At 42.0% G+C, this 27,395-nt stretch overlaps 2 protein-coding genes and 1 long non-coding RNA gene across 6 annotated transcripts in view; all 3 read right to left on the reverse strand.

Annotated features, from left to right (window-relative positions):
- Nucleotides 1-23,703, reverse strand: part of LOC118941512 — a 35,094-nt gene extending 11,391 nt beyond the window's left edge. Inside the window, exon 1 of the mRNA XM_036955287.1 lies at nucleotides 19,231-23,703. Coding sequence (XP_036811182.1) covers nucleotides 20,310-23,090 — 2,781 coding nt within the window. The 5' untranslated portion in view covers nucleotides 23,091-23,703 and the 3' untranslated portion in view covers nucleotides 19,231-20,309. The remainder of the gene's footprint in view (nucleotides 1-19,230) is intronic.
- Nucleotides 1,624-9,175, reverse strand: LOC118941515. 3 transcript variants are annotated; one of them, XM_036955293.1, is made up of 3 exons: nucleotides 3,576-9,175; nucleotides 3,315-3,396; nucleotides 1,624-2,257 (listed from the first exon to the last, which is right to left on the reverse strand). In XM_036955293.1, exon 1 carries the CDS (start codon nucleotides 8,563-8,565, stop codon nucleotides 6,001-6,003), a length of 2,565 nt encoding a protein of 854 aa, XP_036811188.1. In that variant the 5' UTR covers nucleotides 8,566-9,175; the 3' UTR covers nucleotides 1,624-2,257; nucleotides 3,315-3,396; nucleotides 3,576-6,000. The 3 variants fall into 3 exon arrangements, with proteins under 3 accessions (XP_036811188.1, XP_036811187.1, XP_036811190.1); XM_036955292.1 differs by having other exon boundaries at nucleotides 3,315-3,399; XM_036955295.1 differs by lacking the exon at nucleotides 3,315-3,396.
- Nucleotides 15,837-19,155, reverse strand: LOC110498251. 2 transcript variants are annotated; one of them, XR_005037815.1, is made up of 3 exons: nucleotides 18,117-19,155; nucleotides 17,864-17,945; nucleotides 15,837-16,181 (listed from the first exon to the last, which is right to left on the reverse strand). It is a non-coding gene; the product is annotated as an uncharacterized LOC110498251 (long non-coding RNA). The 2 variants fall into 2 exon arrangements; XR_005037814.1 differs by having other exon boundaries at nucleotides 17,864-17,948.
- Nucleotides 23,704-27,395: the final 3,692 nt, after the last annotated feature.

Here is a 27,395-nt window from a genome sequence, read left to right on the forward strand (position 1 = left end):
TCCATTCAGAATATCAAGTAGCACTTGGTCGTTGTAGACTAACTTTTAATGACATAATTTTAATTCCATCTTCCATTGATTAGATATCTCCTAACTTTTAGTATGTTTATTTTACATCAACAAGGAGCGTCAGGAACACATCTACAGTGGCTTCAGAAAGGATTCAGACCCCTTGATTATGTTACTTTACATCCTAATTCTAAAATGGATTCAATAGTATTTTTCCATCATCAATCTAAACAAAATACCCCATAATGACAGAGCAAAAACACATTTTTAGAAATCTTTGCAATATCACATTTACATAAGTATGGCTGGGTTCAATTCATATTCAGCCCAACCCTGAGGGACCAACACACACCATGGCTGGGTTCAATTCAAATTCAGCCCAACCCTGAGGGACCTACACACACACCATGGCTGGGTTCAATTCAAATTCAGCCCAACCCTGAGGGACCTACACACACACCATGGCTGGGTTCAATTCAAATTCAGCCCAACCCTGAGGGACCTACACACACCATGGCTGGGTTCAATTCAAATTCAGCTCAACCCTGAGGGACCTACACACACCATGGCTGGGTTCAATTCAAATTCAGCCCAACCCTGAGGGACCTACACACACCATGGCTGGGTTCAATTCCAATTCAGCCCAACCCCTGAGGGACCTACACACACCATGGCTGGGTTTCATTGATCATAAACAAGAGCCTCTAATGCCCTGCACTAATGACTGTCCAGTGTAGCAGGCCTGTAAAACACACTTCACAACGGGGAATCTCCATTGAACATCATTTTTTTTAGGATTTATCTACATCTGAGAAACTGGCCCTAGGAGATCTCATTTGATTTAAACCGGAGAACCTGTTGCCAGACTAGAATTAACATAAAACTCAAACGATCGTGGTGTAACAAAGCAAAGTGACAAAACATACCCACTGATAGGCTAGATGAAATGTTTAAAGAGCCAATCACATAGGGTTTCCACTCTTAAGATGCACAAAAAAACTTTAATGAAGGGAATGTCATACATTATTTAATACAATCAGGGATTTCTTTTACATACAGCCGCGGCTTTTGTGGAGCGATGGGTAACGATGCTTCGAGGGGTGACTGTTGTTGATGTGTGCAGAGGGTCCCTGGTTCGCGCCCCGGTATGGGCGAGGGGACAGTGTAAAGTTATGTTACATTGGTGCCTTGGAGGTAAGGGCTGGGGGTTGTTTCTGGACAAGGCCTTGTTATCAAATCAAATTTATTTATATAGCCCTTCGTACATCAGCTCATATCTCTTTCAGAAACCCAGCCTGTACAGAAACCCAGCCTAAAACCCCAAACAGCAAGCAATGTAGGTGTAGAAGCACGGTGGCTAGGAAAAACTCCCTAGAAAGGCCAGAACCTAGGAAGAAACCTAGAGAGGAACCAGGCTATGAGGGGTGGCCAGTCCTCTTCTGGCTGTGCTGGGTAGAGAGGAACCAGGCTATGAGGGGTGGCCAGTCCTCTTCTGGCTGTGCCGGGTAGAGAGGAACCAGGCTATGAGGGGTGGCCAGTCCTCTTCTGGCTGTGCCGGGTAGAGATTATAACAGAACATGGCCAAGATGTTCAAATGTTCATAAATGACCAGCAGGGTCAAATAATAATAATCACAGTGGTTGTCGAGGGTGCAACAAGTCAGACACCTCAGGAGTAAATGTCAGTTATCCTTCTCCTGAAAGCGTGGTCCCTCTCCAAAGCCTTTTATATTGGCCAGGGTGTCGACATCTACATTCATCTCAGTGGACTGGTTACGACCTGAACTCTCCTTATTACCATCATCTAAATCAGGAGATCAAACCTGCATCCCTCCTAACAGATCACTCTATTTCCTGTGACCTCACAACCAGTCTCAGTAGTCAGTCCACTGGTGAGGAGAGAGTCTGATGAACATTGTGTTCCTCTTGAGTTCAAAGACAACCAGTCTCAGTAGTCAGTCCACTGGTGAGGAGAGAGTCTGTTGAACATTGTGTTCCTCTTGAGTTCAAAGACAACCAGTCTCAGTAGTCAGTCCCACTGGTGAGGAGAGAGTCTGTTGAACATTGTGTTCCTGTTCAGGTAAAAGTTCAGGTCAGTCCGTCTGTGGAATGGAGTTGAAAAACAACCAGTCTGACAGGAAATCAACAAGGCTGAAGGTGTAACAGTGGTGTCCAACATCCTCAGGGCAGGTCCACATGTTGAGGAAGGAGTCAGACTTCATGTCCCTCTAGTTTGGCAAATAGAGGATCTGTGAACAAAATGAAGAGAGAAATGATGCAATCAACTTTCCAGAGGTGGTTAAATATTATATATATATTTATTTTTACCTTTATTTAACTAGGCAAGTCAGTTAAGAACAAATTCTTATTTTCAATGACGGCCTACCGGGGAACAGTGGGTTAACTGCCTTGTTCAGGGGACAGAACGACAGATTTTGTACCTTGTCAGCTCGGGGATTTGAACTTGCAACCTTTCGGTTACTAGTCCAACACTCTAACCACTAGGCTACACTGCGTGATTAGTGCCAGTGTTAATCACAGTGATTAGCGCCAGTGTAAACCACAGTGTTTAGTGCCAGTGTTAATCACAGTGTTTAGTTCCAATGTTAATCACAGTGTTTAGTGCCAGTGTTAATCACAGTGTTTAGTGCCAGTGTTAATCACAGTGTTTAGTGCCAGTGTTAATCACAGTGTTTAGTGCCAGTGTTAATCACAGTGTTTAGTGCCAGTGTTAATCACAGTGTTTAGTGCCAGTGTTAATCACAGTGTTTAGTGCCAGTGTTAATCACAGTGTTTAGTGCCAGTGTTAATCACAGTGTTTAGTGCCAGTGTTAATCACAGTGTTTAGTGCCAGTGTTAATCACAGTGTTTAGTGCCAGTGTTAATCACAGTGTTTAGTGCCAGTGTTAATCACAGTGTTTAGTGCCAGTGTTAATCATAGTGTTTAGTGCCAGTGTTAATCACAGTGTTTAGTGCCAGTGTTAATCACAGTGTTTAGTTCCAGTGTTAATCACAGTGATGTCCACTCCACATACAGTATAATAATTGGGTAACGTTGACATCCCCAATAAGCTATTCTTCTAAGCCACAATGTTTGCGTTGAGGCAGGCAGCCCAATTCTGATAAATGTTCCATTAATTTACATTTTGACCAATCACATCAGATCTTTTTCAAAGCTGATCTGATTGGTCAAGAGACCAATTACTGAAGAAAACAAATTCAGAATTGGGCTGCATGTCTCAAGGCAGCAAAATTGTAAAAAAAAAATTCTGATTCTTAAATATAATATTTAGGGATTTAACACACCTTTAGGGATTTAGGGTTTTCACTTGTGTAGAGTTTAGTCCAACATGGGGGGCTGATACGACCACGCTGCTTTAGGGATACTCTGCTGGAAACACAAACACATGTATGAAGATATCAGACCAAGCAATTACAGCTAATTCACCTTCCTTTAAGTGTTGACCTGAATGCTATTGGCACCAGTCAGATTCTATGAATTCTTAAAATGTTAATATAATTTACCCCCCCCCCCCCCCCCTCATAAAAAACAAATGACTTGCATACCTTTTCATCCAGAGGCTCACGTGTCACAACTAGCTACGGATTCTGATTCATACGCGGTGTCTGGAGAAGGGGAGACTTGTGCACTGAGACGAGTTGACTGAGTGAGAGGGTCACTCACAAAACAGAGGACAAAAACAGAACAACTATTCCGATCGAACTGCAGTTCCTCACAATAAAATGACAGCTCTAAGAATGTCAGAGGAAGTATCCTTTAAAAACAAAACGAAAAAATACATAAAAATAATCTTAGTTTACGGTAGAATAACTCCCTGTTCAAAAAAGGAACATATTGGTAAGAGTAAGGCAGGTCTGGATACAGTCTCTAAATCTTTCCACAAAAAAAGGAACATATTGGTAAGAGTAAGGCAGGTCTGGATACAGTCTCTAAATCTTTCCACAAAAAAAGGAACATATTGGTAACAGTAAGGCAGGTCTGGATACAGTCTCTAAATCTTTCCACAAAAAAAGGAACAAAAAAAACAAAATAGCCCACTGATAAAAAATAAAAAATATGATCCATCATAGTAGGTTATTTCACTAATGCTACATACTCTTAGAAAATAAAACATCTTTGTCTTTTTATTTCTAACTAAAAAAGGATCAGAGGTTCTTCTATTGAGGCTTGTATTTGTAGTGGAGTTCGTTTCGTCAATGAATACGTCGTAAAATAGTTAAGAAAACAAAAAAAAAGTCTAGCAATAATCCTGCTGTGTTCAGTCTCTACAGCAAGACCAGACATCAAGAGTTAAACAGGAAGGAAGGCCAAGGGAATCTGCACAAATCCACCATTCAAAGACTAAACCCTTAATACAAATACATTGTCTCCCTATTTTCACCTAATCCTAAAAAGACTAGTGCTACTCCTTCTTGTGTACCAATTTCTGAATTGGTCCAAGAAACGCTAGCGTAGCCCTCCATTAAACATTTAGCTACAGTATATCCCTAATGAATACACATCTCCGTTAGGCTCGTTGACTGTGTTCTAGGGTGACTAATAGAGTGGAAGTCTACGGACTTCAGGGAGACCTAAAACTGACACTAGGAAACCTTTCACATTCCAAGTGTGATCCAAAGATCAATGTAGCATACAGTCATTTGAAAACACACGTTTTTAAACTGTGAAACTATTGGGATAAAGGCAGCCCAATATATGAAGCTAGTTAAGTCATAGACTTTAAAACACAATGTCCTCCCTTCAGCTGCGACAGAAGCCAACCAGCACAAATAGTCAGAGTGATGCTGAGTAGCTGGAGCTCGTTGCCAATCTGGTCATTGATTTGTCATTGTAATGTGTGTATCAGTCAGTTTCTGTTTTTCCACAGTTAGGCTCCATCCTGTCCAGACTGAAGCTCCATCATGTCCAGACTTAAGCTCCATCATGTCCAGACTTAAGCTCCATCCTGTCCAGACTGAAACTCCATCCTGTCCAGACTGAAACTCCATCCCGTCCAGACCGAAACTCCATCCTGTCCAGACTAAAACTCCATCCTGTCCAGACTAAAACTCCATCCTGTCCAGACTGAAGCTCCATCCTGTCCAGACTAAAACTCCATCCTGTCCAGACTGAAGCTCCATCCTGTCCAGACTGATTCTGGGTGTTTCTCTCTACCACACAAGTGATCAACAAGTGTTCTTAGTTTTGGCAAAACTCTTGTTGTCTCTGCTTTCTGCAGTGATTTTAAACAGTTTTTTTGTAATTAGTCCAGAGCCATTCCCAGGTACGAGTCGTCTTCTTGAACTGAGGGACTTTATGACTTAGCCTTTTGCAGATTTTCAATAGCCCCCTGATCTGTATCCAGCAAGGATTTATTAGCATTTCTTCTCAGAACCAGTCTCGACTACAAAGCATTTTGAAACTTCGGTAAGAATCCACCGTGTTGCACTTCATCACATATAACAATATCAATCTTTTTCTCATTTTTTTTTTCAGGCAAATGAGAAACTGGCGTTTCACAGCGAGCAGATCAGACTTTTCTTCCCATCTTGTATCTTTCCCCCCCCTGAGATCTCAGTCAGGAAGTAAAGGAATTGCTTTTCTTTTCCCTGGCAGGTCCATCTCATCTCAATGAGGTTCTACTTGTCTGACAACTTTCTTTTCCTTCTTGGCTATAAACATGTATTTATTCTCATTAAATCCCTTTTTTCCCCTGGTTACTTCTGTCAAGTCTATGGTATTTTGTCTCGAGTGATTCTGCATTGGACCATCTGGTTATATCTGTGAAGTTGGCTCGGTTTTACTTCCGAAAGGACCACTTTCTGCAGCTGGTAGTGGTGCCTGTGGAAGGCTGAACACATTTCCAGGCAGAATATTACTGGGTGTTGATTCATGCCATGATCCATCTTCGATCAAATGCTCTTCAGATGTTCTGACGGTATCTTGGTCTTTGCAGAAATAAACCCGTTTGACCTCAGAGTGAAGATCTGACTACTCCTCCTCCTCCTCCTCCTTTATGCAGATCTCAGCAGGTCCATTATCCCGGTCAAGCATCGCTGCTTCATCAGTGGAGACTGTTTCAGCTGTCTCCACAGAGATAGTGTCTTTACCATGATGAGGATAAACCAGCCTTGGGTTTTGTTCCATATTTTTTTCTGAAAGCACATTTGTTTTTGCTTGGCTTTTAAGCACACTCGGTATTGTGAACACCTCTTTTGAGATTTCTCTTTTTCTCACGAGCTCAGATTTGTGTTTCTGAACCAATCGTTTCACTTTACAGCAAATATGCAGTGGAAATAGATTACGTCTCTGATTTTGCAAACTAAGATCAAAATTGTATTTTAGAATATCAATGAGAATGCACCCACTTCTTCTTTTTTGACGATTGGATTTTATCCCTGCATAGTTATACACCTCAAATATTACACCGTTTGTCAGTAAATTAAATTCCAGTTTCTGTTTAGATGGTTTGGATGTGACATCAAGGTCCAGACCTATTTCCTCACAGAGTGGGTAGCACGCTTTGGCTTTCACCATATTTTTGGTGTGAGACGTCACATTTGATTGGTCCAAGTTGGTAACGACAATTTGCTTTGTTTCGTCAGTACAAAGTGCAAGGTCAGTCTCATCAGAGATTCTCTCTATTTTGACAAGACGAGGTTCTATTTGTACTACTTCAGAGAAATGGCCTCCCTCGGTCTCCTTGGTTACTAACATGTCCATGTCTTTCTTCTTGCTCATTAAATTCAATCTCCTCCTTTTTGATACTTCTTTCATTTGGTATTTTGGCTCAAGTGATGCTGTAGTGACCTTCTGGCTAGTGGACATCTCCGCAGGGTTCTTTCTTTTACGTGACTTCTTTAAGAAAGCTTCATTTTCAAGTTCCAATCTCCATATACCGTGTTTACCCGTCTTGCGCTTTAAAACCTTTCCTAACTTTCTCATAATATCTTTGGCCAGCTCAGTTTTCCCACTTTTTAAATCCAAATCAAAATTACGCTCGAGAACCTCACACACAACCTGCTTCCGATTTCCACACACTTGTGAGGCAAAATCAGCCAATTCAAACATTACATCTCTGGTCAATAGATGCAAGTCAAGTTTCTTATTTTTCCCATATTTTGATTTCACAACAAGGTCAAGTCCTTTTCCCTTACAGATTGGGTAGAGTTCCCTCAATGCTTCTTCTACAGTGGGCATCATGAAGGATGTTATATCTGTCTGAGTTGGGAAGGTTTCCGCCTGGACATGTTGAGGACGGACGATGCCCATATAAGGCTCATACCTTGTGCAGGTATCATTACGTCCATTTTCAGGGCCAAGGATTGCCGTCTCATCAGCACACCGTGTCACATCTGTCTCAGTGGAGAAGCTCTCAGTCGTCACATGCAGAGGAGAGATCAGGCCCACAACAGGCTCCTCCTTTATGCAAATGTCAAAAGGTGTAGGATTTGACAAGCTGTTTTGCAAATTCAACTGTGCCCATTTAAGGGAGTATTCCAAAACTGTAACTGTCTTTGGATGAGGAAGGTCAAAGACTTCTGTTAACCACTCAGGTGTTCTCTTAGAACGACTCTTCAGCATTTCTTTTAATTTATTTTCTACCCTGTATGAAAAGTCATATTGTTGTTCATTTTGTACACCAAGAACAAAGTTGTAATCTAGAATATCAAAGATAACATGAGGGCGAGATCTATTAATGATTCTAGCATATTCTGACACCTCAAGCATTACACCAACTGTCAGTAAATGCAAATTCAGTTTCTGTTTCGCTCCAGATCCAACATTGAAATCTACACCGATCTCCTTGCACTTGACGTATGGATCTTTCCAATATCTCCCAAACTTTCTTAGGTTGGGTCTTGAGTAACTGCCACGACACTGACATATCCATTTATCCTCTAACGTTTTCTGGCATTGTAGTCTTGGACTTAAATTGGCATTGTAGTCTTCCTCTTCATCAGAGGGAAAGTTCAATGGCTCACAATATTCTGGAAGAATAGGTCTAGTAGATACAGCTAAATGACAGTCGCTTTCTGTAGCAGGTGAGGTTAGCACAGAATGAATGGCAGTACTAGAGCTTGGGATATTAACATTGTCAGAGGGCAATTTATTATTGGTCTGTGTTTGGCTAGAAACCTGTGAAGTTGGGTTGATTTGAGCTTCAAAATAACCACTGAAAGTGGATGCATGTCCTGTCAGAATATCACTGGACGGTGCTAAATGCCATGACTGCTCTTTGATTGAATTCCCTTCAGATGTGCCGATGGTATCTTGATCTTTACAGAAATAAACCAGTTTGACAGCCCTGTTCTCCCCATCACTTGCTCCGGTCATTTCAGGAAAAATACGTAAAATCTGCCCGTGGCTTGTTGTTTGGGGACTGATGGGAGGTACATGTGAATGCTCTTTCCGTAAACCCACATGGTAACCTGTTTCTGTGTTTTCTGACAATGTTGAATTTGGGTAATCTATCCAGGCATTAATCGAATCAGACCAAATTACTGTATGGGATATCTCCCTCTCATCTTCCTCTAGTTTAACGTCAACATCCATTTTGCACCAATGTCTCTACAAAAGACAAAGTAATCAAAAACACCCCGATGACATTCCTCTCCACATGAACTAGACAGATAATATAATTTCCACTATATAAATTACCTAGCCAAATGCCTACATCGTATTTGGAGATGTAGCTATCTAACCATGAGAAACACTCTTCGCGCCACTTCGATACAGTTACGACCGGAAGTTACTTTTTCGTAGCAGATTAGTACAAAGTATTACGCAACGGGTTATGAGAATCAATGTAGCAGGTTAGGACAATTTGGTTACGGTTATGAAAAATAATTAGGGATGGCAAAACTGCCCTCCTAACCTGCTATTAAAATAATTTCGGGTCGTAGCTCTTACCGAAATGGCGAGTAAAATAACTAGGTTAGTTGTCCGTAACCTGCTAACTAACGCTTTACCTTTACAGGTGATGGGTAACTGCAAATCCCTTGGCCTTCATTCTATTTAGATAAATGTTGAACAATATTTCCAAAAACGTCGTATACTAGCTAGTACACTGAAAACGGAGCAGTACGCACCGGAGTGGAATATTTTACGGAAGCGTTTTGAAGTCGACGTCTGAGGGTTGTGGCTCCAGGAAGTACAGGCGGAAGTGATGTCATATTCCTTATTCTTTCGCCATGCGATTTGGTATTGGCTAGAAAGGAGTACAGCTATGGACAGAAGTTGATATTTATATTTATTTTATCAAACAAATTGAAGTACTTGTTTCTCTCCAAATGGGTATAGAATACAACCTTTTAGTTTCAAGTAAGGGCTTTTTACACTATTAGAATGCACGTTCACGTCATTGTGTGTGCTGGTACAGGCTGCTGCACCTACAATTGAGTGAATTATGATATGAACAAGCAGTGTTGACATTGACATTTTAGTCACTCTGCAGACACTCTTATCCAGAGCGATATACAGGAACAATTAGGATTAAGTGCCTTGCTCAAATGTACCTTGGCAGATGTGTTACCTAGTCGGCTAGGGGATTCGGTTACTGGCCCAACGCTCTTAACCTCTAAGCTACCTGCATTACCAAGGGGTTCACATTTTTCCAAATAGGGTCCCCTGCATTTTCTAGTATCAATTTGGGGTCATTTGCAGAAAAAGTTTAGGGACCCCTGACATAGCAGGAAGGCCGGTTAATGACCAGACACGCAGGGCATTAGCCTGGTGGCCACTACTTTTTATGTCAAGTGCATTTCACCATGTCTCAACAGACTTTACAGACCAAATTATTTGTAAAATATTATTGAATTATAATAACAAATAAATAAAAACAAGACACAACAAAGGTCATGGAACAAAGTTCAAAGATGACCAGTCTGGCAGGAAATAAAATGGCATGTGTCGAATACAACAGGTGTAGTAGACCTCACAGTGAAATGTTGAATACAACAGGTTTAGTAGACCTCACTGTGAAATGCTGAATACAAGAGGTGTAGTAGACCTGACAGTGAAATGCTGAATACAACAGGTGTAGTAGACCTCACAGTGAAATGCTGAATACAACAGGTGTAGTAGACCTGACAGTGAAATGCTGAATACAACAGGTGTAGTAGACCTTACAGTGAAATGCTGAATACAACAGGTGTAGTAGACCTTACAGTGAAATGCTGAATACAACAGGTGTAGTAGCCCTTACAGTGAAATGCTGAATACAACAGGTGTAGTAGACCTTACAGTGAAATGCTGAATACAACAGGTGTAGTAGACCTCACAGTGAAACACTTATTTTAGTAAAAAATTAGTGTTAAAGTTAAAAAAAATAAAAAATAAAAAGTAATAGCAGCAGTAAAATAACAATAGCGAGACTATATACAGGGGGTACTGGTACAGAGTCAATGTGGAGGCTATACACAGGGGGTACCGGTACAGAGTCAATGTGGAGGCTATATAAAGGGGGTACCGGTACAGAGTCAATGTGGAGGCTATATACAGGGGGTACTGGTATAGAGTCAATGTGGAGGCTATATACAGGGGGTACCGGTACAGAGTCAATGTGGAGGCTATATACAGGGGGTACCGGTATAGAGTCAATGTGGAGGCTATATACAGGGGGTACCGGTACAGAGTCAATGTGGAGGCTATGTACAGAGGGTACCGGTACAGAGTCAATGTGGAGGCTATATACAGGGGGTACCGGTACAGAGTCAATGTGGAGGCTATATACAGGGGGTACCGGTACAGAGTCAATGTGGAGGCTATATACAGGGGGTACTGGTATAGAGTCAATGTGGAGGCTATATACAGGGGGTACCGGTATAGAGTCAATGTGGAGGCTATATACAGGGGGTACCGGTACAATGTGGAGACTATATACAGGGGGTACTGGTATAGAGTCAATGTGGAGGCTATATACAGGGGGTACCGGTGCAGAGTCAATGTGGAGGCTATATACAGGGGGTACCGGTACAGAGTCAATGTGGAGGCTATATACAGGGGGTACCGGTGCAGAGTCAATGTGGAGGCTATATACAGGGGGTACCGGTACCGGCTCAGGACCTCAGACTTGGGAGAAGGTTCACCATCCAACAGGACAACGACCCTAAGCACACAGACAAGACAACACAAGAGTGGCTTCGGGACAAGTCTCTGAAAGTCCTTGAGTGGCCCAGCCAGAGCCTGGACCTGAACCCAATCGAACATCGTTGGAGAGACCTGAAAATACAGTGGAGCAAATTAGTATTTAGTCAGCCACCAATGGTGTTATTTTCCACCATCATTTGCAAATAAAATTCATTAAAAATCCTACAAAGTGATTTTCTGGATTTTTCTTTTCTCATTTTGTCTGTCATAGTTGAAGTGTTCCTATGATGAAAATTACAGGCCTCTCATCTTTTTAAGTGGGAGAACTTGCACAATACAGTTCTCTGGTTAGACCCATAAATGTTTGTCGTGCACGAGCACACACGCTAGGGGTCTTCATGGGTCTAAGAAAGTTGGACCTGTTACGAAACGGACCTGGGGCTTTCCCACGCGGACCAGATATGTTTAAAATATAGGAGACCTGTTCCGAACGGACCTGGGGCTTTCCCACGCGGACCAGATATGTTTAAAATATAGGAGACCTGTTCCGAACGGACCTGGGGCTTTCCCACGCGGACCAGATATGTTTAAAATATAGGAGACCTGTTACGAAACGGACCTGGGGCTTTCCCACGCGGACCAGATATGTTTAAAATATAGGAGACCTGTTCCGAACGGACCTGAGGACAACTTTTTTTTAAAGCTACTTCATTAACCGGAGATAATAAAGGGCGCGAGAGAGAGGTTCTAGCAGGCCCCTTTGACGGCATCAAACGAGGAGAAGCTAGTTAAGCTAGATAACGTTAGCTAGTTAGGCTAATTAAGGCTGCAGAGCATGCGCTTTCAAATCCTACAGATAACAATCACTCCATTCAGAATATCAAGTAGCACTTGGTCGTTGTAGACTAACTTTTAATGACATAATTTTAATTCCATCTTCCATTAATTAGATATCTCCTAACTTTTAGTATGTGTATTTTACATCAACAAGGAGCGTCAGGAACACATCTACAGTGGCTTCAGAAAGGATTCAGACCCCTTGATTTTGTTACGTTACAGCCTAATTCTAAAATGGATTCAATAGTATTTTTCCATCATCAATCTAAACAAAATACCCCATAATGACAGAGCAAAAACACATTTTTAGAAATCTTTGCAATATCACATTTACATAAGTATATTTGAAATCGGGAGTAAGAAGGAAATCTTCCAACCAGGAGTTCTGGGAATTCTGGGAAAGTTCGCGGGAATTTTGCAACCCTCAGGTCTGACAACATAAAATGGCTCAGACGTTGCTGGAGAAAACCATTGACAATCTTATACCACCATCATGTGGCCAAAAGATAGTATGAATTAGCTTGGGTGTGGGTCAGTGGGAGAATCTCAATTGCTCATTGACTTCTCACGTCCTTCTCGAAACCCATTGGAGGAGATCAGAAGTGCGGAAACTCTGAATTTCTCATGTACAATTGAGATATATTTAATTGACCCACTCCCACATCAATGTATTGATATCTTTTGGGCAAACGATGTTGGTACAAGACAGTCAATGATTATTCCAGCAACGTCTGGACCAATTTATTTTGTCTGAACTGAGGGTCGCATTAGTGAATTAGATAATGGTTGTGTCGCCACCTGGTGGTGACAGTTGGTTCTTTATCTTTATATAATAGTGATCTCTGCTGCCGTCTTCTGGACAGACGATATGTTAAAGTCGTACATTTGAGTGTGAATTGTTCCATTGCAGCAATTTGTTGGACTAGTAACTTAGACGGAAAAACCTACACCCCAAATCATTTTTGTTGTTGTATTTTACCCCCTTTTTCGATTCTGTCACATCACTGCAACTTCCAAACGGGCTCGGGAGAGGCGAAGTCATGCGTCCTCCGAAACATGATCCATCTAACCGCTCTCCTTAACACCCGCCCGCTTAACCCGGAAGCCAGCCGCACCAATGTGTCGGAGGAAACACCGTTCAACTGGCGACCGGCTCAGCACGCAGGCACCCGGTTGTGTCATAGCCTGGGAATAAATGTACACGGGGCATGAGACCGCTGCGACACTCTGGAGGCCCACCTCAAAACATTTCCAACAAGGATCGAGTGATAGCGGTGTTTTGAAGTTACTGCTGAACAATGTTATTACTGGGTTTGCGCTCGTTAACCACAAAGATGTTCCTGCAGGAGTCATGTAGATATAGTTGAACGTTTTTTTGTTGGCATTAGCAGAAAACACACTGCCAAGTGTTCCTGGGTATGAGCTGCGCAACAAATCCTTGGAAATAGAACCAGTTATGTCACGCTGGTCACCAGGTGTGGCCTCAATTCAAATTAAAAGCAGTCAATTCAGGAAATTATTTGAATAAAACAAGTCTTAAATTGAAAAACCTTTTAAATAAATAGCTTCAACTTTTCAGTTTATTAAGTTTTGAAAATGCATTTTTTTTCTCCAATTAATATAGTAATTTGTGATAACTTCCTGAATTGACTGACTTCAATTCAAATTCAGCCCAACCCTGAGGGACCTACACACACCATGGCTGGGTTCAATTCATATTCAGCCCAACCCTGAGGGACCTACACACACCATGGCTGGGTTCCATTCATATTCAGCCCAACCCTGAGGGACCTACACACACCATGGCTGGGTTCAATTCAAATTCAGCCCAACCCTGAGGGACCTACACACACCATGGCTGGGTTCAATTCATATTCAGCCCAACCCTGAGGGACCTACACACACCATGGCTGGGTTCAATTCAAATTCAGCCCAACCCTGAGGGACCTACACACACCATGGCTGGGTTCAATTCAAATTCAGCCCAACCCTGAGGGACCTACACACACCATGGCTGGGTTCAATTCAAATTCAGCCCAACCCTGAGGGACCTACACACACCATGGCTGGGTTTCATTGATCATAAACAAGAGCCTCCAATGCCCTGCACTAATGACTGTCCAGTGTAGCAGGCCTGTAAAACACACTTCACAACGGGGAATCTCCATTGAACATCATTTTTTAGGATTTATCTACGTCTGAGAAACTGGCCCTAGGAGATCTCATTTGATTTAAACCGGAGAACCTGTTGCCAGACTAGAATTAACATAAAACTCAAACGATCGTGGTGTAACAAAGCAAAGTGACAAAACATACCCACTGATAGGCTAGATGAAATGTTTAAAGAGCCAATCACATAGGGTTTCCACTCTTAAGATGCACAAAAAAAAACTTTAATGAAGGGAATGTCATACATTATTTAATACAATCAGGGATTTCTTTTACATACAGCCGCGGCTTTTGTGGAGCGATGGGTAACGATGCTTCGAGGGGTGACTGTTGTTGATGTGTGCAGAGGGTCCCTGGTTCGCGTCCCGGGTATGGGCGAGGGGACGGTGTAAAGTTATGTTACATTGGTGCCTTGGAGGTAAGGGCTGGGGGTTGTTTCTGGACAAGGCCTTGTTATCAAATCAAATGTATTTATATAGCCCTTCGTACATCAGCTCATATCTCTTTCAGAAACCCAGCCTGTACAGAAACCCAGCCTAAAACCCCAAACAGCAAGCAATGTAGGTGTAGAAGCACGGTGGCTAGGAAAAACTCCCTAGAAAGGCCAGAACCTAGGAAGAAACCTAGAGAGGAACCAGGCTATGAGGGGTGGCCAGTCCTCTTCTGGCTGTGCCAGGTAGAGAGGAACCAGGCTATGAGGGGTGGCCAGTCCTCTTCTGGCTGTGCCGGGTAGAGAGGAACCAGGCTTTGAGGGGTGGCCAGTCCTCTTCTGGCTGTGCCGGGTAGAGAGGAACCAGGCTATGAGGGGTGGCCAGTCCTCTTCTGGCTGTGCCGGGTAGAGAGGAACCAGGCTATGAGGGGTGGCCAGTCCTCTTCTGGCTGTGCCGGGTAGAGAGGAACCAGGCTATGAGGGGTGGCCAGTCCTCTTCTGGCTGTGCAGGTAGAGAGGAACCAGGCTATGAGGGGTGGCCAGTCCTCTTCTGGCTGTGCCGGGTAGAGAGGAACCAGGCTATGAGGGGTGGCCAGTCCTCTTCTGGCTGTGCCGGGTGGAGATTATAACAGAACATGGCCAAGATGTTCAAATGTTAATAAATGACCAGCAGGGTCAAATAATAATAATCACAGTGGTTGTCGAGGGTGCAACAAGTCAGACACCTCAGGAGTAAATGTCAGTTATCCTTCTCCTGAAAGCGTGGTCCCTCTCCAAAGCCTTTTATATTGGCCAGGGTGTCGACATCTACATTCATCTCAGTGGACTGGTTACGACCTGAACTCTCCTTATAACCATCATCTAAATCAGGATTACAATGTTGCATCCCTCCTAACAGATCACTCTATTTCCTGTGACCTCACAACCAGTCTCAGTAGTCAGTCCACTGGTGAGGAGAGAGTCTGTTGAACATTGTGTTCCTCTTGAGTTCAAAGACGACCAGTCTCAGTAGTCAGTCCCACTGGTGAGGAGAGAGTCTGATGAACATTGTGTTCCTCTTGAGTTCAAAGACGACCAGTCTGAGTAGAGTCTGTTGAACATTGTGTTCCTCTTGAGTTCAAAGACGACCAGTCTGAGTAGAGTCTGATGAACATTGTGTTCCTCTTGAGTTCAAAGACGACCAGTCTGAGTAGAGTCTGATGAACATTGTGTTCCTCTTGAGTTCAAAGACGACCAGTCTGAGTAGAGTCTGATGAACATTGTATTCCTCTTGAGTTCAAAGACAACCAGTCTCAGTAGTCAGTCCACTGGTGAGGAGAGAGTCTGTTGAACATTGTGTTCCTCTTGAGTTCAAAGACAACCAGTCTCAGTAGTTAGTCCACTGGTGAGGAGAGAGTCTGATGAACATTGTGTTCCTCTTGAGTTCAAAGACGACCAGTCTGAGTAGAGTCTGTTGAACATTGTGTTCCTGTTCTGGTAAAATTTCAGGTCAGTCCGTCCGTGGAATGGAGTTGAAAAACAACCAGTCTGACAGGAAATCAACAAGGCTGAAGGTGTAACAGTGGTGTCCAACATCCTCAGGGCAGGTCCACATGTTGAGGAAGGAGTCAGACTTCATGTCCCTCTAGTTTGGCAAATAGAGGATCTGTGAATAAAATGAAGAGAGAAATGATGCAATCAACTTTCTGGAGGTGGTTAAATATTATATATATATTTATTTTTACCTTTATTTAACTAGGCAAGTCAGTTAAGAACAAATTCTTATTTTCAATGACGGCCTACCGGGGAACAGTGGGTTAACTGCCTTGTTCAGGGGACAGAACGACAGATTTTGTACCTTGTCAGCTCGGGGATTTGAACTTGCAACCTTTCGGTTACTAGTCCAACACTCTAACCACTAGGCTACACTGCGTGATCAGTGCCAGTGTTAATCACAGTGTTTAGTGCCAGTGTTAATTACAGTGTTTAGTGCCAGTGTTAATCACAGTGTTTAGTGCCAGTGTTAATCACAGTGTTTAGTGCCAGTGTTAATCACATTGTTAATCATAGTGTTTAGCACCAGTGTTAATCACAGTGTTAATCAGTGTTAATCACAGTGTTAATCACAGTGTTATCACAGTGTTTAGTGCCAGTGTTAATCACAGTGTTAATCAGTGTTAATCACAGTGTTTAGTGCCAGTGTTAATCACAGTGTTAATCAGTGTTAATCACAGTGTTAATCAGTGTTAATCACAGTGTTTAGTTCCAGTGTAAATCACAGTGTTGAGTTCCAGTGTAAATCAGTGTTTAGTGCCAGTGTTAATCACAGTGTTAATCATAGTGTTTAGTGCCAGTGTTAATCACAGTGTTAATCAGTGTTAATCACAGTGTTAATCATAGTGTTTAGTTCCAGTGTTAATCACAGTGTTTAGTGCCAGAGTTAATCATAGTGTTTAGTGCCAGTGTTAATCACAGTGTTAATCACAGTGTTATCACAGTGTTTAATGCCAGTGTTAATCACAGTGTTAATCAGTGTTAATCACAGTGTTTAATGCCAGTGTTAATCAGTGTTAATCACAGTGTTTAGTGCCAGTGTTAATCACAGTGTTTAGTGCCAGTGTTAATCACAGTGTTTAGTGCCAGTGTTAATCACAGTGTTTAGTGCCAGTGTTAATCACAGTGTTTAGTGCCAGTGTTTAGTGCCAGTGTTAATCACAGTGTTTAGTTCCAGTGTTAATCACAGTGTTAATCAGTGTTAATCACAGTGTTTAATGCCAGTGTTAATCACAGTGTTTAGTGCCAGTGTTAATCACAGTGTTTAGTGCCAGTGTTAATCACAGTGTTTAATGCCAGTGTTAATCACAGTGTTAATCAGTGTTAATCACAGTGTTTAATGCCAGTGTTAATCACAGTGTTTAGTGCCAGTGTTAATCACAGTGTTTAGTGCCAGTGTTAATCACAGTGTTTAATGCCAGTGTTAATCACAGTGTTTAGTGCCAGTGTTTAGTGCCAGTGTTAATCACAGTGTTTAGTTCCAGTGTTAATCACAGTGATGTCCACTCCACATACAGTATAATAATTGGATAACGTTGACATCCCCAATAAGCTATTCTTCTAAGCCACAATGTTTGCGTTGAGGAAGGCAGCCCAATTCTGATAAATGTTCCAATGTTCCATTAATTTACATTTTGACCAATCACATCAGATCTTTTTCAAAGCTGATTTGATTGGTCAAAAGACCAATTACTGAAGAAAACAAATTCAGAATTGGGCTGCATGTTTCAAGGCAGCAACATTTTACAAAAAAAATGCAGATTCTTAAATATAATATTTAGGGATTTAACAGACCTTTAGGGATTTGGGGTTTTCACTTGTGTAGAGTTTAGTCCAACATGGGGGGCTGATACGACCACGCTGCTTTAGGGATACTCTGCTGGAAACACAAACACATGTATGAAGATATCAGACCAAGCAATTACAGCTAATTCACATTCCTTTAAGTGTTGACCTGAATGCTATTGGCACCAGTCAGATTCTATGAATTCTTAAAATGTTAATATAATTTACCCCCCCCCCCATAAAAAACAAATGACTTGCATACCTTTTCATCCAGAGGCTCACGTGTCACAACTAGCTACGGATTCTGATTCATACGCGGTGTCTGGAGAAGGGGAGACTTGTGCACTGAGACGAGTTGACTGAGTGAGAGGGTCACTCACAAAACAGAGGACAAAAACAGAACAACTATTCCGATCGAACTGCAGTTCCTCACAATAAAATGACAGCTCTAAGAATGTCAGAGGAAGTATCCTTTAAAAACAAAACGAAAAAATACATAAAAATAATCTTAGTTTACGGTAGAATAACTCCCTGTTCAAAAAAGGAACATATTGGTAACAGTAAGACAGGTCTGGATACAGTCTCTAAATCTTTCCACAAAAAAAGGAACATATTGGTAACAGTAAGGCAGGTCTGGATACAGTCTCTAAATCTTTCCACAAAAAAAAGGAACAAAAAAAACAAAATAGCCCACTGATAAAAAATAAAAAATATGATCCATCATAGTAGGTTATTTCACTAATGCTACTACTACATACTCTTAGAAAATAAAACATCTTTGTCTTTTTATTTCTAACTAAAAAAGGATCAGAGGTTCTTCTATTGAGGCTTGTATTTGTAGTGGAGTTCGTTTCGTCAATGAATACGTCGTAAAATAGTTAAGAAAACAAAAAAAAGTCTAGCAATAATCCTGCTGTGTTCAGTCTCTACAGCAAGACCAGACATCAAGAGTTAAACAGGAAGGAAGGCCAAGGGAATCTGCACAAATCCACCATTCAAAGACTAAACCCTTAATACAAATACATTGTCTCCCTATTTTCACCTAATCCTAAAAAGACTAGTGCTACTCCTTCTTGTGTACCAATTTCTGAATTGGTCCAAGAAACGCTAGCGTAGCCCTCCATTAAACATTTAGCTACAGTATATACCTAATGAATACACATTTCCGTTAGGCTCGTTGACTGTGTTCTAGGGTGACTAATAGAGTGGAAGTCTACGGACTTCAGGGAGACCTAAAACTAACACTAGGAAACCTTTCACATTCCAAGTGTGATCCAAAGATCAATGTAGCATACAGTCATTTGAAAACACGTTTTTAAACTGTGAAACTATTGGGATAAAGGCAGCCCAATATATGAAGGTAGACTTTGCTTTACCTATATGAAAGTCTGTGTGTATTAAGCAGGTAGGCCTACTTCAGGACAGAAAGAAAAGACTTTAAAACACAATGTCCTCCCTTCAGCTGAGACAGAAGCCAACCAGCACAAATAGTCAGAGTGATGCTGAGTAGCTGGAGCTGGTTGCCAATCTGGTCATTGATTTGTCATTGTAATGTGTGTATCAGTCAGTTTCTGTTTTTCCACAGTTAGGCTCCATCCTGTCCAGACTAAAACTCCATCCTGTCCAGACTGAAGCTCCATCCTGTCCAGACTGAAACTCCATCCTGTCCAGACTGAAGCTCCATCCTGTCCAGACTGAAGCTCCATCCTGTCCAGACTAAAACTCCATCCTGTCCAGACTAAAACTCCATCCTGTCCAGACTAAAACTCCATCCTGTCCAGACTAAAACTCCATCCTGTCCAGACTAAAACTCCATCCTGTCCAGACTGATTCTGGGTGTTTCTCTCTACCACACAAGTGATCAACAGCCCTTCTTCCTTTTGGCAAAACTCTTGTTGTCTCTGCTTTCTGCAGTGATTTTAAACAGTTTTTTTGTAATTAGTCCAGAGCCATTCCCAGGTACGAGTCGTCTTCTTGAACTGAGGGACTTTATGACTTAGCCTTTTGCAGATTTTCAATAGCAACCTGATCTGTATCCAGCAAGGATTTGTTAGCATTTCTTCTCAGAACCAGTCTCGACTACAAAGCATTTTGAAACGTCGGTAAGAATCCACCTCGTGCTGCACTTCATCACATATAACAATATCAATCTTTTTCTCATTTTTTTTTTCAGGCAAATGAGAAACTGGCGTTTCACAGCGAGCAGATCAGACTTTTCTTTCCATCTTGTATCTCCCCCCCCCCCCTGAGATCTCAGTCAGGAAGTAAAGGAATTGCTTTTCTTTTCCCTGGCAGATCCATCTCATCTCAATGAGGTTCTACTTGTCTGACAACTTTCTTTTCCTGTATAGGCTATAAACATGTATTTATCCTCATTAAATCCCTTTTTTCCCCTGGTTACTTCTGTCAAGTCTATGGTATTTTGTCTCGAGTGATTCTGCATTGGACCATCTGGTTATATCTGTGAAGTTGGCTCGGTTTTACTTCCGAAAGGACCACTTTCTGCAGCTGGTAGTGGTGCCTGTGGAAGGCTGAACACATTTCCAGGCAGGATATTACTGGGTGTTGATTCATGCCATGATCCATCTTCGATCAAATGCTCTTCAGATGTTCTGACGGTATCTTGGTCTTTGCAGAAATAAACCAGTTTGACCTCAGAGTGAAGATCTGACTCCTCCTCCTCCTCCTCCTTTATGCAGATCTCAGCAGGTCCATTATCCCGGTCAAGCATCGCTGCTTCATCAGTGGAGACTGTTTCAGCTGTCTCCACAGAGATAGTGTCTTTACCATGATGAGGATAAACCAGCCTTGCGTTTTTTTCCATATTTTTTTCAGGAAAATAATCTGAAAGCACATTTGTTTTTGCTTGGCTTTTAAGCACACTCGGTATTGTGAACACCTCTTTTGAGATTTCTCTTTTTCTCACGAGCTCAGATTTGTGTTTCTGAACCAATCGTTTCACTTTACAGCAAATATGCAGTGGAAATAGTCTCTGATTTTGCAAACTAAGATCAAAATTGTATTTTAGAATATCAATGAGAATGCACCCACTTCTTTTTTGACGATAGGATTTTATCCCTGCATATTTATGCACCTCAAATATTACACCGTTTGTCAGTAAATTAAATTCCAGTTTCTGTTTAGATGGTTTGGATGTGACATCAAGGTCCAGACCTATTTCCTCACAGAGTGGGTAGCACGCTTTGGCTTTCACCATATTTTTGGTGTGAGACGTCACATTTGATTGGTCCAAGTTGGTAACGACAATTTGCTTTGTTTCGTCAGTACAAAGTGCAAGGTCAGTCTCATCAGAGATTCTCTCTATTTTGACAAGACGAGGTTCTATTTGTACTACTTCAGAGAAATGGCCTCCCTCGGTCTCCTTGGTTACTAACATGTCCATGTCTTTCTTCTTGCTCATTAAATTCAATCTCCTCCTTTTTGATACTTCTTTCATTTGGTATTTTGGCTCAAGTGATGCTGTAGTGACCTTCTGGCTAGTGGACATCTCCGCAGGGTTCTTTCGTTTGAGTGACTTCTTTAAGAAAGCTTCATTTTCAAGTCCCAATCTCCATGTACCTTTTTTACCCATCTTGCGCTGTAAAACTGCTCTTAACTTTCTCATAATATCTTTGGCCAGCTCAGTTTTCCCACTTTTTAAATCCAAATCAAAATTACGCTCGAGAACCTCACACACAACCTGCTTCCGATTTCCACACACTTGTGAGGCAAAATCAGCCAATTCAAACATTACATCTCTGGTCAATAGATGCAAGTCAAGTTTCTTATTTTTCCCATATTTTGATTTCACAACAAGGTCAAGTCCTTTTCCCTTACAGATTGGGTAGAGTTCCCTCAATGCTTCTTCTACAGTGGGCATCATGAAGGATGTTATATCTGTCTGAGTTGGGAAGGTTTCCGTCTGGACATGTTGAGGACGGACGATGCCCATATAAGGCTCATACCTTGTGCAGGTATCATTACGTCCATTTTCAGGGCCAAGGATTGCCGTCTCATCAGCACACCGTGTCACATCTGTCTCAGTGGAGAAGCTCTCAGTCGTCACATGCAGAGGAGAGATCAGGCCCACAACAGGCTCCTCCTTTATGCAAACGTCAAAAGGTGTAGGATTTGACAAGCTGTTTTGCAAATACAACTGTGCCCATTTAAGGGAGTATTCCAAAACTGTAACTGTCTTTGGATCAGGAAGGTCAAAGACTTCTGTTAACCACTCAGGTGTTCTCTTAGAATGCATCTTCAGCATTTCTTTTAATTTCTTTTCTACCCTGAATGAAAAGTCATATTGTTGTTCATTTTGTACACCAAGAACAAAGTTGTAATCTAGAATATCAAAGATAACATGAGGGCGAGATCTATTAATGATTCTAGCATATTCTGACACCTCAAGCATTACACCAACTGTCAGTAAATGCAAATTCAGTTTCTGTTTCGCTCCAGATCCAACATTGAAATCTACACCGATCTCCTTGCACTTGACGTATGGATCTTTCCAATATCTCCCAAACTTTCTTAGGTTGGGTCTTGAGTAACTGCCACGACACTGACGTATCCATTTATCCTCTAACGTTTTCCGGCATTGTAGTCGTTGACTTAAATTGGCTTTGTAGTCTTCCTCTTCATCAGAGGGAAAGTTCAATGGCTCACAATATTCTGGAAGAATAGGTCTAGTAGATACAGCTAAATGACAGTCGTTTTCTGTAGCAGGTGAGGTTAGCACAGAATGAATGGCAGTACTAGAGCTTGGGATATTAACATTGTCAGAGGGCAATTTATTATTGGTCTGTGTTTGCCTAGAAACCTGTGAAGTTGGGTTGATTTGAGCTTCAAAATAACCACTGAAAGTGGATGCATGTCCTGTCAGAATATCACTGGACGGTGCTAAATGCCATGACTGTTCCTTGATTGAATTCCCTTCAGATGTGCCGATGGTATCTTGATCTTTACAGAAATAAACCAGTTTGACAGCCCTGTTCTCCCCATCACTTGCTCCGGTCATTTCAGGAAAAAGACGTAAAATCTGCCCGTGGCTTGTTGTTTGGGGACTGATGGGAGGTACATGTGTATGCTCTTTCAGTAAACCCACATGGTAACCTGTTTCTGTGTTTTCTGACAATGTTGAATTTGGGTAATCTATCCAGGCATTAATCGAATCAGACCAAATTCCTGTATGGGATATCTCCCTCTCATCTTCCTCTAGTTTAACGTCAACATCCATTTTGCACCAATGTCTCTACAAAGACAAAGTAATCAAAAACACCCCGATGACATTCCTCTCCACATGAACTAGACAGATAATGTAATTTCCACTATATAAATTACCTAGCCAAATGCCTACATCGTATTTGGAGATGTAGCTATCTAACCATGAGAAACACTCTTCGCGCTACTTCGATACAGTTACGACCGGAAGTTACTTTTTCGTAGCAGATTAGTACAAAGTATTACGCAACGGGTTATGAGAATCAATGTAGCAGGTTAGGACAATTTGGTTACGGTTATGAAAAATAATTAGGGATGGCAAAACTGCCCTCCTAACCTGCTATTAAAATAATTTCGGGTCGTAGCTCTTATCAAAATGGCGAGTAAAATAACTAGGTTAGTTGTCCGTAACCTGCTAACTAACGCTTTACCTTTACAGGTGATGGGTAACTGCAAATCCCTTGGCCTTCATTCTATTTAGATAAATGTTGAACAATATTTCCAAAAACGTCGTATACTAGCTAGTACACTGAAAACGGAGCAGTACGCACCGGAGTGGAATATTTTACGGAAGCGTTTTGAAGTCGACGTCTGAGGGTTGTGGCTCCAGGAAGTACAGGCGGAAGTGATGTCATATTCCTTATTCTTTCGCCATGCGATTTGGTCTTGGCTAGAAAGGAGTACAGCTATGGACAGAAGTTGATATTTATATTTATTTTATCAAACAAATTGAAGTACTTGTTTCTCTCCAAATGGGTATAGAATACAACCTTTTAGTTTCAAGTAAGGGCTTTTTACACTATTAGAATGCACGTTCACGTCATTGTGTGTGCTGGTACAGGCTGCTGCACCTACAATTGAGTGAATTATGATATGAACAAGCAGCGTTGACATTGACATTTTAGTCACTCTGCAGACACTCTTATCCAGAGCGATATACAGGAACAATTAGGATTAAGTGCCTTGCTCAAATGTACCTTGGCAGATGTGTTACCTAGTCGGCTAGGGGATTCGGTTACTGGCCCAACGCTCTTAACCTCTAAGCTACCTGCATTACCAAGGGGTTCACATTTTTCCAAATAGGGTCCCCTGCATTTTCTAGTATCAATTTGGGGTCATTTGCAGAAAAAGTTTAGGGACCCCTGACATAGCAGGAAGGCCGGTTAATGACCAGACACGCAGGGCATTAGCCTGGTGGCCACTACTTTTTATGTCAAGTGCATTTCACCATGTCTCAACAGACTTTACAGACCAAATTATTTGTAAAATATTATTGAATTATAATAACGAATAAATAAAAACAAGACACAACAAAGGTCATGGAACAAAGTTCAAAGATGACCAGTCTGGCAGGAAATAAAATGGCATGTGTCGAATACAACAGGTGTAGTAGACCTCACAGTGAAATGTTGAATACAACAGGTGTAGTAGACCTCACAGTGAAATGCTGAATACAACAGGTGTAGTAGACCTTACAGTGAAATGCTGAATACAAGAGGTATGTAGACCTGACAGTGAAATGCTGAATACAACAGGTGTAGTAGACCTCACAGTGAAATGCTGAATACAACAGGTGTAGTAGACCTGACAGTGAAATGCTGAATACAACAGGTGTAGTAGACCTTACAGTGAAATGCTGAATACAACAGGTGCAGTAGACCTTACAGTGAAATGCTGAATACAACAGGTGTAGTAGCCCTTACAGTGAAATGCTGAATACAACAGGTGTAGTAGACCTTACAGTGAAATGCTGAATACAACAGGTGTAGTAGACCTCACAGTGAAATGCTGAATACAACAGGTGTAGTAGACCTGACAGTGAAATGCTGAATACAACAGGTGTAGTAGACCTTACAGTGAAATGCTGAATACAACAGGTGCAGTAGACCTTACAGTGAAATGCTGAATACAACAGGTGTAGTAGACCTTACAGTGAAATGCTGAATACAACAGGTGTAGTAGACCTCACAGTGAAATGCTGAATACAACAGGTGTAGTAGACCTGACAGTGAAATGCTGAATACAACAGGTGTAGTAGACCTTACAGTGAAATGCTGAATACAACAGGTGCAGTAGACCTTACAGTGAAATGCTGAATACAACAGGTGTAGTAGCCCTTACAGTGAAATGCTGAATACAACAGGTGTAGTAGACCTTACAGTGAAATGCTGAATACAACAGGTGCAGTAGACCTTACAGTGAAATGCTGAATACAACAGGTGCAGTAGACCTTACAGTGAAATGCTGAATACAACAGGTGTAGTAGCCCTTACAGTGAAATGCTGAATACAACAGGTGTAGTAGACCTTACAGTGAAATGCTGAATACAACAGGTGCAGTAGACCTTACAGTGAAATGCTGAATACAACAGGTGTAGTAGCCCTTACAGTGAAATGCTGAATACAACAGGTGTAGTAGCCCTTACAGTGAAATGCTGAATACAACAGGTGTAGTAGACCTTACAGTGAAATGCTGAATACAACAGGTGTAGTAGACCTTACAGTGAAATGCTGAATACAACAGGTGTAGTAGACCTTACAGTGAAACACTTATTTTAGTAAAAAATTAGTGTTAAAGTTAAAAAAAAATAAAAAATAAAAAGTAATAGCAGCAGTAAAATAACAATAGCGAGACTATATACAGGGGGTACCGGTACAGAGTCAATGTGGAGACTATATACAGGGGTACTGGTACAGAGTCAATGTGGAGGCTATATACAGGGGGTACCGGTACAGAGTCAATGTGGAGGCTATACACAGGGGGTACCGGTACAGAGTCAATGTGGAGGCTATATACAGGGGGTACCGGTACAGAGTCAATGTGGAGGCTATATACAGGGGGTACTGGTATAGAGTCAATGTGGAGGCTATATACAGGGGGTACCGGTACAGAGTCAATGTGGAGGCTATATACAGGGGGTACCGGTATAGAGTCAATGTGGAGGCTATATACAGGGGGTACCGGTACAGAGTCAATGTGGAGGCTATGTACAGAGGGTACCGGTACAGAGTCAATGTGGAGGCTATATACAGGGGGTACCGGTACAGAGTCAATGTGGAGGCTATATACAGGGGGTACCGGTACAGAGTCAATGTGGAGGCTATATACAGGGGGTACTGGTATAGAGTCAATGTGGAGGCTATATACAGGGGGTACCGGTACAGAGTCAATGTGGAGGCTATATACAGGGGGTACCGGTATAGAGTCAATGTGGAGGCTATATACAGGGGGTACCGGTACAGAGTCAATGTGGAGGCTATGTACAGAGGGTACCGGTACAGAGTCAATGTGGAGGCTATATACAGGGTATTACGGTACAGAGTCAATGTGGAGGCTATATACAGGGGGTACCGGTACAGAGTCAATGTGGAGGCTATATACAGGGGGTACCGGTACAGAGTCAATGTGGAGGCTATATACAGGGGGTACCGGTACAGAGTCAATGTGGAGGCTATATACAGGGGGTACCGGTACAGAGTCAATGTGGAGGCTATATACAGGGGGTACCGGTACAGAGTCAATGTGGAGGCTATATACAGGGGGTACCGGTACAGAGTCAATGTGGAGGCTATATACAGGGGGTACCGGTACAGAGTCAATGTGGAGGCTATATACAGGGGGTATCAGTACAGAGTCAATGTGGAGGCTATATACAGGGGGTACCGGTATAGAGTCAATGTAGAGGCTATATACAGGGGGTACCGGTACAATGTGGAGACTATATACAGGGGGTACTGGTATAGAGTCAATGTGGAGGCTATATACAGGGGGTACCGGTGCAGAGTCAATGTGGAGGCTATATACAGGGGGTAGCGGTGCAGAGTCAATGTGGAGGCTATATACAGGGGGTACCGGTACCGGCTCAGGACCTCAGACTTGGGAGAAGGTTCACCATCCAACAGGACAACGACCCTAAGCACACAGACAAGACAACACAAGAGTGGCTTCGGGACAAGTCTCTGAAAGTCCTTGAGTGGCCCAGCCAGAGCCTGGACTTGAACCCAATCGAACATCGTTGGAGAGACCTGAAAATACAGTGGAGCAAATTAGTATTTAGTCAGCCACCAATGGTGTTATTTTCCACCATCATTTGCAAATAAAATTCATTAAAAATCCTACAAAGTGATTTTCTGGATTTTTCTTTTCTCATTTTGTCTGTCATAGTTGAAGTGTTCCTATGATGAAAATTACAGGCCTCTCATCTTTTTAAGTGGGAGAACTTGCACAATACAGTTCTCTGGTTAGACCCATAAATGTTTGTCGTGCACGAGCACACACGCTAGGGGTCTTCATGGGTCTAAGAAAGTTGGACCTGTTACGA

This window comes from Oncorhynchus mykiss, chromosome 19 (assembly GCF_013265735.2).
Source record: "Oncorhynchus mykiss isolate Arlee chromosome 19, USDA_OmykA_1.1, whole genome shotgun sequence".
In the NCBI taxonomy this organism is placed as follows: domain Eukaryota; kingdom Metazoa; phylum Chordata; class Actinopteri; order Salmoniformes; family Salmonidae; genus Oncorhynchus; species Oncorhynchus mykiss.